This window comes from Ciona robusta, chromosome 1 (assembly GCF_009617815.1).
Source record: "Ciona robusta chromosome 1, ASM961781v2".
NCBI classification, from domain to species: Eukaryota; Metazoa; Chordata; class Ascidiacea; order Phlebobranchia; family Cionidae; genus Ciona; species Ciona robusta.
Genome location: NC_143235.1, coordinates 796,617 through 809,808, shown reverse-complemented (window position 1 = coordinate 809,808; position 13,192 = coordinate 796,617). Strand labels below are relative to the sequence as shown.

At 38.1% G+C, this 13,192-nt stretch overlaps 3 protein-coding genes across 4 annotated transcripts; 1 reads left to right on the top strand and 2 right to left on the bottom strand.

The window, feature by feature from the left end:
- Positions 1 to 464: 464 nt before the first annotated feature.
- On the bottom strand, positions 465 to 1,396 carry LOC149741115 (enkurin-like). The gene has a single exon (XM_089880986.1). The coding sequence runs from the start codon at positions 1,322 to 1,324 to the stop codon at positions 557 to 559; it is 768 nt and encodes a 255-aa protein (XP_089737112.1). The 5' UTR covers positions 1,325 to 1,396; the 3' UTR covers positions 465 to 556.
- A 154-nt stretch (positions 1,397 to 1,550) lies between these two features.
- Positions 1,551 to 3,623, top strand: LOC149741114 (cytochrome b5 domain-containing protein 1-like). The gene is made up of 4 exons (XM_089881022.1): positions 1,551 to 1,830; positions 2,068 to 2,144; positions 2,577 to 2,795; positions 3,307 to 3,623. Exons 1-4 carry the CDS (start codon positions 1,704 to 1,706, stop codon positions 3,535 to 3,537), a joined length of 654 nt encoding a protein of 217 aa, XP_089737148.1. The 5' UTR covers positions 1,551 to 1,703; the 3' UTR covers positions 3,538 to 3,623.
- A 76-nt stretch (positions 3,624 to 3,699) lies between these two features.
- LOC149741113 (pre-mRNA 3' end processing protein WDR33-like) lies at positions 3,700 to 11,934 on the bottom strand. 2 transcript variants are annotated; one of them, XM_089880863.1, is made up of 13 exons: positions 11,717 to 11,933; positions 10,931 to 11,180; positions 9,803 to 9,970; positions 9,142 to 9,243; positions 8,818 to 8,972; positions 7,879 to 7,999; positions 7,365 to 7,468; positions 7,009 to 7,132; positions 6,582 to 6,691; positions 5,956 to 6,066; positions 5,370 to 5,515; positions 5,170 to 5,291; positions 3,700 to 4,775 (listed from the first exon to the last, which is right to left on the bottom strand). In XM_089880863.1, the coding sequence occupies exons 1-13, from the start codon at positions 11,797 to 11,799 to the stop codon at positions 3,846 to 3,848; spliced, it is 2,526 nt and encodes an 841-aa protein (XP_089736989.1). In that variant the 5' UTR covers positions 11,800 to 11,933; the 3' UTR covers positions 3,700 to 3,845. The 2 variants fall into 2 exon arrangements, with proteins under 2 accessions (XP_089736989.1, XP_089736981.1); XM_089880855.1 differs by having other exon boundaries at positions 5,170 to 5,515; positions 11,717 to 11,934.
- Positions 11,935 to 13,192: the final 1,258 nt, after the last annotated feature.

The following is a 13,192-nucleotide window of genomic DNA, read 5'->3' as shown; positions in this document are numbered from 1 at the left end:
TTTAAAACACGATATATAATAGTTGGATATTATATATGAAGGTGTCCCACGTTACCCCACATTACTTTATAAAGCACTAGTCAGTCCCGTTTTGTTTGTATGCGGCTAATGTCTTGTCCAAAAATGCGAACGTCCACAATGGTAGAAGTTTAGAGCAGTTACAGTGCGAGTAAGATGCCTGTCTCAACATTATGGGGGTTGCATTCTAGCCATAGTAGTGTATGACTTGCTCTGCTCTAAGTGTTTTATGGCTGACTATATACGGGGCATATTCTGCTATGTGTTGTAAACAATCTTTATTTTATATGATGTAAGTTATTATTTTAATGTGGTATTATTTATTTGCAAAATATGTGACTAAAATCCGGAATGTTTTAATTAGAGAACACGTGGCCTAAAACAGCCAAATTGAACCACTGGCTATTTCGTGGTGAAAGAGACCATGTACAACTTAACGCGTATCACAGAGTGCAACGTAACGTGTATATAAGGCACGAATCAAAACATAAACTTTATAAATATGCAGGTATGTGGTGCACGAACAGCAATAAAAATGTTAATTATGGGCGATGTAAATTACTCTGTGCTTCTCAACAAGTTCGATGTCTCGTTCAAGCTGTTTCATCTCCGCTTCCATTCGCTCCTTTCGGTTCTTTTTCGGGGCCGTGTCAGTAACTACAGAGAGGCCTTGGTACTGGTGATGTAGTTCTTCCCAGTTCTTCTTTAAACCGTTAATGATGTCGTCCCTCTCAGCGTCGCTAAGCTGCTGCATTGCCCCCTGTTTCATGCGGTCGCGGATGTATTGGTCATATTCTTCTTGGGCACGCTTTACCTCCGCGTTTCTCTTCTTTAAGTATTCTGGCATTTGACCGTAGTCCGGTTTATTGGTGTACTTCGGGACGAGCCCGGACGGTTCCAAAAGATTGTTGTCGCCGCATCGTGTATCAACGTACTTTGGCAACGGTTTCTTTGTCACGGACATGATGTTTTCGACGGCGTTTGTATTAATAAAGTTTTTATTGGTGCGGATTCCCAGCAGAGGTTTATCATCATGCCTTGGGACAGGCGGTCGCCTGCTTACTTCCCCAGAATACTCGAACACCGTCTTTTCCGGCAGAACTGGCTCCTTTGATCGCTTCTTCAGAAAGCTAGTGGGCGTAGGAACCGCTACTTTAGCTGGGCCCATGGTTTTGTTGGGCGATCGGTTATGTTTCAACTCATCTTTCACTGTTGACTTAAACTTGGAGTTGTAGCGCGGTGGGTTGGGTGGTTTTTCAACTTCTCGAGGTATCAGGTTATAAATACTTTCCACTGGACCATTCATATTGTACAATATTTCCTGAAACGAACGTAAAACTGAGCTCTAATGCTGAACGAGTAAGCTTGATCAAATATCAAGAAAACACAAACCTAAAATGAAAGTTTGCCTTGTTGCTATGGAACTTTAGTCTCGGCGCAGTCATTTCCAATTACAAATGCAAAACTATCCCCTACGATCGTTTAAAAAGGTGTTTTTAAATAGTTAAACAATTAAATAAATATACAATATAATTACGAAATTATGCTTACTGTTTTAAAAGGTATGCCTTTTTAATAAAATTTTCACCAAGATGCGACTTTGCCATAGCAACTACAAATCGGGGAAGCCCCTGTTAAATTTGTTGCTGAGTCTGAAATTATAGAATAACGTTAAAGATTTTATAATGGCTCCAGGAAGACCGAAATACTTTACGCCAAACGAAGTGAGCCTGCACAACACTATCAAAGACGTTTGGGTTTCTTATTTGGGCAAAGTATATGACTTGACTCCGCTTTGTGATGAATATGCAGGTTTATTTCACATAATTTCAGTATGCATGGTGTTAAACGTAACAACCAAACACTAGCCCCCAATTACTAAGCCATAACTAATAACAACTAAACCAATAAGCCCCTATAACTCCTAACTACCAATCCATAAAACTTTTCACCAGCCTAATCTGTAACATACAGGAGGATTCTTCACTAGTGTTGTATGTATATGCATATACGATCATCAATTTTATATTAATATATTTGTTTCTGCAGGCAATATTCTTCTCAAACCAATAATAGCAAGCGCTGGTAAAGACATCTCCCACTGGTTCGATTCCAATACAGGAGATGTAAAATACTTTGTATACCTTACTACATCAATGTTAACAACCTTTATTTTATATAGAAACGGTGTGAAAACCACGCACTTTTCTAAGCCACATTCGGAAATTTACTTAATTTAGTATTTTGGTTCATTGTTTAATTAATTGGCGTGCGTTGTACAAATTATGGCGTGCTTAACCAGAAGTGTGTAAACAAAATCTCTGGTTTACCTGTCATACTCTGCAGACTGGTACAGACACATATGATACAGACTAGGAACACATATGTAAAATACTTCCATATTTTTAAATATATTTATACTTTATGTGACCTTACTGCAATATTAGTCATTTCTTAAAACTTTTAATTCAAAAGAAATTTAAGAATAAATGAATAATATCATCATTTAATTTATGAACTACAACACCATTTTTTTCAACAACTTTTATATAATACAGATCCGAACACATATAGACCCGTCCACTGGCATAAGGAAGTACTACGCTCCCCATGGAAGGTTCGTTCATATCCCACCACCATGTCCAGCGTCTGATTGGTCAAATGATTTCGGTCGTCCGTGGTGGAAAGACAATAAATATGAAGTTGGGGTTTTGAGCGACAAGACACGACTTATCAGGATAATAAATACCCTCACGTCCCAAGAACAAACCATTGAGGTATCAATTTTATAATAATATACAATTAATTTTCATTCATTCAGTACATTTATAACTTTTGTCTCTTTGATTCCGCTAGCAAAGTTTGAGCATTTAAACTGAAAATAAAGGCTATAACACAACAACAGTTGTTAAAACTCGCTTACAATTAAAAAAGTATTTACGTTTAATTGGATTAAAGGTCGCTACACCTAGTTTAAAAGTCTGTGTTTCATGAATTGGCAGAAATAAACTAAATCAAGTTTAGATAGCTAAGTTAAAAAACTGTAATAGAGCCTTTCTGACATTTAGTTTATTAGCAATATTTAGCAAATTCATAGCAGTAAACAAAACATTTTGACAAAATCAGCCAGGAAGTTACTTACTTTGTAACTTAGCCAGCGCGAGGTGTATGAGTTAGATTATTGGTAATCATTTATTTACTAAAACAGTAAGGCATTCCTTGTAATCCATAATTGCCTATAGTTTTTTTTTTAAATTTAAATAAATTTTAAAACCTTCACCATCACAGGTTTGTTGTGAAGAAAATATGAACGAGATTCTGCAGCGATATCTTAAGTATAACGGCCATGCTGCCAGTTACACATGGAAATACGATGGTATACCATTGTCCATGAATAAAACCTTGAAAGATAATGGGATTGAGGACGAAGATACAGAGTTTTATGAACTTGGGATGGACTATGAGCTGTGGACGCCAGCGATACATCTCTATTTTAACGATGATCTAACTGAAGCATGAATCTGTTTTTCTTGTGCTGTTTTCTTTGTAAATAACATGCATATTTTTAGTCTTGTTTTATATAAACAGTTTGTCTTGAGTTTTAATGGCCTTGGAAGTTTAAAACAGTGCAGGTGACTAAGATACAAAACTGCAGTGTGGTTTCGGTCACAAATTTGAACATTTCGAATGTATAAAAGTGTTTTACTTCTGCGAAATTTGAAAAGTTGGGAATTGAAACTTGGAATTACAGACAATGAAGCACGGAATTGTAATTCGAGTAACAAATTTTTAACGGCAATGATTTTAATTTGTAGAAATAGAAAAAACTATCTTCCCCTTCTCATTCTAGGTGGGGTTCGATGCCCCCTTTGAGTCCAGCCCCGCCCTCTGCGATTAGGGGCGTCTCCGAACCCGAATCGTTTACCCCTACCACGCCCCCTTCCCCGAGGGGCGTCATGGAAATTATATTGATTGTCCAACCTTCGTTCGAAACCCTGTCCTATATGCTGTTGTGGTTCCATTGCATGTTGGGGTATCTGTTCAAAGTTATTTCGTTCCTGTTCCACTTTAAACTCATTCCCCTCTTCAAACCCTTGTATCGGTTTATTGAACGAATTATTCTGCATATCACCAACAAAGAACTCCTGTTGTTGATTATATCCGGCAAAATCATCATGGACGACAATATTGTCGTACTCCATTACACCATGAGGTCTATGGTTCTGCTGGTTGTTCATGTTCCCTCTGTTGTGTGGCATACCACGGAAGTTACCCTGTGGAGGGCGGGGGTGGCCAAAGTTTTCCGACTGAAAGTTTTCATCTATCGGTCTACATTCCATGTGCTTTAGTAACGCAGGGTCTCCGAAATCACCCATCGCTTGCATGTCATAGTTTAACTCAGGGTCTCTGTACATCTGCTCAGTTTGCTCATTTTCTTCTAAAGATCGCTGGAAATTTTGCTCGGGAGGAATTCCTTGCGAAGGAAAATCTCCCAACATCTCTTGCTCGCCCCTGTTCTGAAACTCCATGCGAGGATGAAACTCCATCCCCCTCTCATCTGGAGGCATGTCCGGAGGACCCCTGTCATCCCTGGGACGATGGAACCTCCTCTCAGGATAATAATTCTGATCCTTGAACCTTGGAGGGGAGGGAGATCGGTGACGAGCGACTTCTTTGTTCGAATCCCACGCGGCAGCGAATAATCGGGGTACGGGACGCGAGTACGGGATCTTTTTTCGGTGGTCATGAATTAGGTTCTGTAATAAATATGAATATAAAGCAAAACATTGGATATACTCTATATGTGCGACCTAGGAAAGGCAAGCTATAGAACCAGGGATTTGAATTAGGTGATGTGTTCTGAAGGAAATGAGAAGTACAAAACTATTAGCTAAAGGGGGAAAAAAATATATATATTCTGTGATCTGTAGATTGTATATATATATATATATATGTGTGTGGGGCTGTGCAAGTCATTTGGATGAGAGTTGCCCATAACTCTATCTTCTGTACATGCTTCATACAGGTTGCTGTGCTAACGAATGCTAAACACGGTGCTGAATTTTTCCAGGCAATTTTAAACAAGATAACAATGGGCCAACTTAACCCATGACCCCCAAGGACCTCACTCATATAGATTAAAGAACAAACCTTGCGATCAAATTCGTTCTTTTCCTCGAACGACCAATCAAGACCGGGTATCCCGACTTTCTGTTGGGCTTCCTCGTCACGTTTTGCGACGTCAGCAACGACAGCATCGACCTCACCCATGCCTGGTGTATTGACAAAGGGGTTATAATGTTTAATTTTATAGGGGTTACTACAAAGATATCGTTTGAAATTTAGTTTACCTGGTATAACAGATGTTGTGATCCTAATGTTGCCGCCATCATTCTTATTAGTTGTTCTATCAATAGGTGCGGGGTCTTCATTGTGGGGGAACAAGTTATAACGATCTCGCATTTGGTCTCCCGGTCGGTTGCGGGTCCAGAATTTTCTAGAGTTTGTTTTTATAGGTTTTAGAAAAAATGTTTTTAAACGAACATTACCAGAATTTCCTGGAATGGTTTTGTGAGATTTTAGAGCGACGGTTTTAAACAAAGACACAGCTTTAACTTAAAACCCATTTAATTTAGCTATATTTTGTGAGCTTTTAGAAAAGATGTCTCTTAAACTAAAGTCACACTATGGGTGTTAAGTGCAACCCCTTATAAATTTATCTAACTGTAATGGCCAAAACTCGAGTTATAGCGCATGAATACAGGTTCGCATTATGCTCAGTACCGCATGTTTGAAGATTCGAAATTACTAAAAAAAAAATCTAAAAAATTGTTTTTATCGAAAACGCTTTTTATTTATTTTTTTTTAAAAAAGGGGAGGTCTTGACATCTGCAACCCCACTAGTTGCGCCACTAAACACACTTATACTCTACTTACGTGCTATGATCATTTGAACCTGACACGAGTATGTGACCAAGGGGGTGCCACGCAAGACTCCATATTAAACTATCATGGGCGCCTTCTAATGATCCAATTTCCTTGTCCTCACTGGAAAGTAACAGGTTTTGGTGTTATTGCAACTTATTTATCCTTGGTAGTGGGGTAACGACAGTCATTCTCACACAGGTGTTCTGTTTTATACACCTCGTGTCCGCTTACTAGTTACCACATATTGCAACTAATTTATCCTTGGTGATGGGGGAACGACAGTCATTCTAACCAACACAGGTGTTCTGTTATATACACCTCGTGTCCGCTTACTAGTTACCACGTATGTAACTTGCTTTATCTTCGCATAGCGAGGCAATGACGTGTTATAACATGGGTGTTCCATTTCTTACGCCTCGTGCCAGTTTAGGAGTTACCACGTATGTCATAGGCAATTGTTTTTTTAGCTGACAAGAAATAAAATAGCTTAGTTCCAGAAGATGTGGTCATATCAAGCGTTAATGAGTGGATAAAAATATAAATAATGTTTAGAAAAAACTTTCGCTAGTATTATACAGCAATATATGGTTGAGTTTTAATGAAAAATGAAAAATTTGTCCTGTATTAGTACTTACCCAACTTGCCAATACATGATGCTTCCTTCAGATCCACCACTGGCAAACATCTCCTCATGTATTGGGTGCCACGCAACAGAAAAAGCTTCTTTTTTGTGACCGCGAAAAAACTAAAAGTGTAAAATTATAAATAATTGAATTTTAATACCTGTGAAAAATACAATGTTTAAAAGTAAAACAGTCTAAAGGAACAACCCAAACAATTATAATTGTTGCTATTGTTCTATAATCTATTCTATATGGGTGCGGTCCTACATTGAGGCATGCCATGGGACCTGGGATTAAGGCCAGAGTTGGCCCATTACCCCAACATTGTATATGCACATTCTATTCTATATGGGTGCGGTCCTACAGTGAGGCATGTCATGGGACCTGGGATTTAGGCCAGAGTTGGTCCATTACCCCAACACTATATGTTGCCAACTACCTGAACTTCTTCTTTCAAGTTTCTGATGTCGTATAACTTAACTAAATGATCACGAGAAGCCGTCAAAAACCAGTTGCCATTTCTGTTCCATTTGATGTCCATTACTGTTCCCTTATGTGCGTGGCTGAAACACATAACTTAAGTAAACCCTTGTGACAAAATTTGGATGAAATATCGGTCTAATTTACAGTATAACTAATAGACCTAGACATGTAAAAATACAGATAAAAATCTAAAAAACAACCGTCATTATTTTTTTAAAATAAAAAACAGCAAATTTACCAGCGACAAAATTATCCAAATAAGGAAGAAGTCACCTCTTTGGAATAAATGCACTAAACACCATTCAAACTTACACTGTTGCCAAACTTTGTCCTGACTTAGGATCCCATAGTTTAACAGGGGTGTGAAGGTCTTTACTTGCTGAAGCCAACAAACCCTTTTGTGGATGCCAGTCAACCTATGGGAAAAATACTTTATATATTTTCGCTTCAGCGTCCAATTATCAGCCATACAGAAAAACACACATACAAAGTTACCTACGTGGTAAAACTAATTTATAGATAGCTTTTTTACATTTTTTAAGTAAAAAGTTTCCATATAGTAGGGTGGGGGAAGACGGAACGCCTTTAGCACATAATATCCAAATTTCCTGATCGTGTTTTAAACAATTAACAACGGTCTATTGGAGTAACAAGGATACGGTTTTATAATTCTTTGACTGTCCTTTGTTTACTTCTAAAAAAGACAAGAAAATGGAATGAAATCCCATTTTTCCCCAACCTGCTATAAATACACACTACTTTATCTTTTAGTGTATATAGGCCTATGCCCTATATATATATATATAAATTGCATTCCCCCTCTTACTTGTTTAACATCAGCGCCATGCCCTTTTAGTATATGTTCCTCTTGGCAGCGTAAGAAATCCCAGATTCTTACCGTCCCATCATCGCTTGCTGTTGCGAACTTGGCATCAGTTGGCCCAAAGCTACAAATAGCATCAGAAAGTTAGCAATTATTCGCTATTACAGTTATCCGCTTGATATGACCACATCTTCTGGAGCTAAGCTTTTTTATTTCTTGTCAGCCATACTAAAATACAATTACCCATGAGCCATGACTGGTAACTTGTGAGCGGGCATGGGGTGTATGAAACAGAACACCTGCGTTAGAACATGTCATTGCCTCACTATGCGAAGATAAAGCAAGTTACATATGTGGTAATTTGTAAGCGGGCACGAGGTGTATGAAACAGAACACCCGCGTTAGAACGTGTCATTGCCTCGCTATGCGAAGATAAAGCAAGTTACATACGTGGTAACTTGTAAGCGGGCACGAGGTGTATGAAACTGAACACCCATGTTATAAAATGTCATTGCCTCGCTATGCCAAGATAAAGCAAGTTACATATGTGGTAACTTGTAAGCGGGCACGAGGTGTATGAAACTGAACACCCGCGTTAGAACGTGTCATTGCCTCGCTATGCGAAGATAAAGCAAGTTACCTATGTGGTAACTTGTAAGCGGGCACGAGGTGTATGAAACAGAACACCCGCGTTAGAACGTGTCATTGCCTCGCTATGCGAAGATAAAGCAAGTTACATACGTGGTAACTTGTAAGCGGACACGAGGTGTATGAAACTGAACACCCATGTTATAAAATGTCATTGCCTCGCTATGCCAAGATAAAGCAAGTTACATACGTGGTAACTCGTAAGTGGGCACAAGGTGTATGAAACAGAACACCTGTTTTACAACGACTGTCGTTTTCCAGACACACAAGGATAAACAAAAAGTAACAACTCACCACACAGAGCGACAAGCTTGATCTTTATGTGCTTGGTACATCTTCACATTATTCATGTTTAATTGCCAGTACTTTATATAACCTTGGTTGTCCCCTGTTATCAACCATGCGTCATTCTTGGACCAAGACATTGCTCGAACTGGACTGTCGTGTGCCTGTGCAAAGTATAAGATATATTTATATAAACAAGGTGTTCGGAAAGTCACTGTGTACTGTTATAATAACTTTTTAAACTCAGTTTATTTCACAGGAGCAGCTGATTAAGGTGTTTAGAAACAAAATAAGAAGGGTTAAGTGCAGTAACTGTTATTGCTTAAAACTAACCTGTAGAATTGTTTCAAAGTTGAATGCCGTTCCGTTCCATAAAGTAAATTCCCCGCTAGCTGAGCCAGTGACCAATCTTCTGCCATCTGGTGTCCAAACAACCTTATATAAAAATATGTTGAACACAATTAAAGGCAGTAATTTTAGTATGACATGCACACTCTTTTAAAACAGGGGTCCCACAATAAGTGGGGGGTAATGGGCCAATCCTGGCCTTAACATTAAGTGCATTCTGTAAGACCTCAGACATATAGGCGAGCCATTCTGTAAGACCTCGTACATATAAAACCGAATGTGCATATACAATTTTGGGGTAATGAGCCAACTCTGGCCTAAATCCTAGGTCCCATGGCATGCCTCGCTGTAGGACCTCACCCATATAGAATAAAATGTACATATACAATGTTGGGGTAATGGGCCAACTCTGGTCTTAATTCCAGGTCCCATGGCGTGCCTCACTGTAGGACCTCACCCATAGATATAGAATAGAATGAGCATGTAGTATACAAAAGAAGACAATATGTCTTATTAACACGCCAGTTTTACAACTGAGATATTTTATTTTAACATACCATTTACATAAATGTCTAAATGATACTTTTTATGTTAAGAATTTAGACAAAGCACTAAAAAAATACTTATAGAACGTTGTATCCCCCACCTTATAGACAGGACACTTCATTTTGTTTGTTGCACTCCTCACAAACTTGGTTGCAACACTTGAACAGGAACTATCTTTATACGCCATCGTTGATTGCATTTCTATCGAGAACGAAGCGTCGGGGAGTAAAGATGGGACGTCTTCTGATTCCCGTTGCCATCGGCGACGCTGAAATAAATTTTGATATATAGTAGGGTGGGAGAAGATGGGACATCTTTAGCACATAATATCCAAATTTCCTGATCGTATTTCAAGCAATTACCAAGGGTCTATGTTAGTCGTGAGGACACGGTTTTATAATTTTTTGAATGTTTTTTGGTTACCACCAATGGGATGAGAAAATAGAATAAAAAGTGCCCATCTTTCGCCACCCTACTATTATATATTATTATTTTGCTAATCTAAAATAAAATTTACACCGTTATAAAACAAATATTTTAAGATATTTTTGTAAACATTACAACCAATCAGTTGGATTTGTTTTACAGGATTGTGTCTAACTATCCCTGCCTCCCCATTTTAGTTAGATATCGTATGCAGTCACACCAATCCAAACACCTTTAGTATTTTGTGAATACAATAATGCATTGCAATAATATTAAGGAAGATACAAAAATATAGGAAATGACATCAAAATTACATTTCATGAAACAGGTATTGTGCAGTGGTGGTATCTGGCTATTGCATACATAATACAAATTTGCAAAATATTTCTATTTTTGACAGAAATCTGTGTATAATGTTATATATAAATATGTATATAGTAGGGTGGGGGAAGATTGGACACCTTTAGCACATAATATCTAAATATCCTGATCGTGTTTTAAACAATTACTAACGGTCAATTGGAGTCATGCTGGGCATATAGTTTCATAATTTCTTGAAAGTTCTTTGTTTACTACTAAACGGGGCGAGAAAATAGAGGTAAAAGGTGTCCCATCTTCACCCACCCTACTGCATATATATAGATTATTGCTATTTTATATTTTTGACTTTTTCATTAAACCTGCTTAACAGTTAAGACCCTAATGTAAATAAAAACTGACTTTGTAGTTACAAGTAAAACAAAAATATACTATTTCATAAATTTCAAGTTCAAAATAAAAAAAATTACAAAATATATTATACCTCAAGATAAATAGTACAAGATGACGTCCAATCTATAACTTTTCTGCCAGATTTTTTCCGGTTGGCCTCATCCAAAAGATTGGCAGCGGACATTTGGTTTCCCCCACTTATTCTCCCCTGCATTAGTGCCCTCATGGAGGCCTGGTTGGTGGCGTCGAGCTGGCCGAGGTGAGTAGCTTTCTCAAGCTCCCGTTGTCGCATTTGTTGCTTCAGAAAGTTTGGTTGGAAGACATAAGGCTGGTACTGTCGACTGGAAAGCAAAGATTTTTTATAAACCAGATTAAAAACTAGCAAAACATATTAATCATATTTAAAAGCAAATCAATATTTTTTTTATAAATTATAAAAAGAACTATTTTGTTACTTCTGCTACCAAGCATGATATACATAATATTTTAGCGGCTCATATGGTATTTATAGAACGTAGTAGGACTTATGCCAGAGTTGGCCCATTACCCTAACACTGTATATACACGTTCTATTCTATATGGGTGAGGTCCTACAGTGAGGCATGTCATGGGACCTGGAATTTAGGCTAGAGTTGGCCCATTACCCTAACATTGTATATGCACGTTCTATTCTATATGGGTGAGGTCCTACAGTGAGGCACGCCATGGGATCTGGGATTTAGGCTAGAGTTGGGCAGTTGGCCAAATACCCCAACATTGTATATGCACATTCTATTCTATATGGGTGAGATCCTACAATGAAACACATCATGGGACCTAGGATTAGCCCATTACCCCAAGACCCAGGGTTTTAATCAGGATACAAATTTGTTAATACCTGTATCTTTGATTTTGCTGATTGGGTTCATTTCTTTGGTCAGGCGGCTGCATGAGGTTTTGGTTTGGAAATATGGCAGCCATTTTGTCGCTTGTTGTTTTGTTTAGTTTAGAATCTGATTCTCAATTTTCTTTTGCATCAACATAGCTTGGAGTAATTGCACAACATTATATTATATGCCTATTATATGATATCACTTGATAACAATGACTGTTAAAATAATACATGTTACAGTAAGATACCAATAACATATAATATATAGTTAGATACTTTGTCCCCTTATGTATATATATTTATTAACAATCTAAACTATTTCTTTTTTAACCAACAGCAACAGGCCACAAGTTTACATACAAAATTTGGTGCTAGTGAAGAATCTCCCCCACCTTATTTGCAAACCACTAACCCCTAACTTCTAAGTTAGGGGGTTAGGTGTTGATGGTTAAGGGGTAATTGGTTATAGGAGTTAATGGTTAGGGGTTAGTGGTTAGCAAATACGGTGGGGGGAGACTCTTTACTAGCACCCAGAATTTAAACATTAATCTAATTGAGTCTTTAGGCGTTTTAAACGGTTATGAAAACACATATAGGTCTTACAAACTATGCAAAAAAATCGTGCTTAAAATCCCATTACTTGACTTATGTAGACTACCAGGCTGTATACACCTCGTGTCCGCTTGTGGAACTTTAGTGTACATACATTTGCGACGTAAATTGGTGCTTAGTCTAAAAGTGCTGTGCAAAATATAGGCCACACGTTCACTCCTGTTTCGGATAAATTATAACCCTGATAACCTAAACACATACATAAATATACCGTGTGTTTGACTAACGAACCTGTGTTTTTACTATTAATTGCTCAAAGCGCCCATTGTTGTTAGAGGGCCAAAGCGCACATTCGCGCACTGTGCAGTCTGCGCCCTATGGGCACAGATGAGAGAGAGGCCACTCGTTCCTCTCTTATCTGTGCTATGGGCCTATAGGTGTCAACTGCAATACCATAGAATATTATGAATGTAACTTGCTTTATCCTCGCGTGGCTGGAAAACGACAGTCCGCAGTCGTAACAACACAAGTTTTTTTCTTTTTACAAAGTAATATACATAGTTATAACGACTGTGATTGCCCCGCCATGCGAAGATAAAGCAAGTTACACTCGTGATAACTTGTCAGCGGGCACGAGGTGTATGAAACAGCTTGAACACCCGTGTTATAACGACTGTCGTTTTCTGGCCTCGTGGAGATAAGTTACATTCACATTCACATTCTATTAGTAATCACTGCTCTAAATAACTAATATTCTGTAGTTATACTGCGTATAACATGCAAATAATAGTACTTATAGGCAGCGACATGTGTTTTCGGTTCGTATGGTCTAGATTTTGCACTAAAAGGGCAACTAATTTCAAAATAAACTTTATGAAACAGTTTGTTTTTTAAAACTGTATGACTAAATCCTGGTGGCGTGCCACGCTG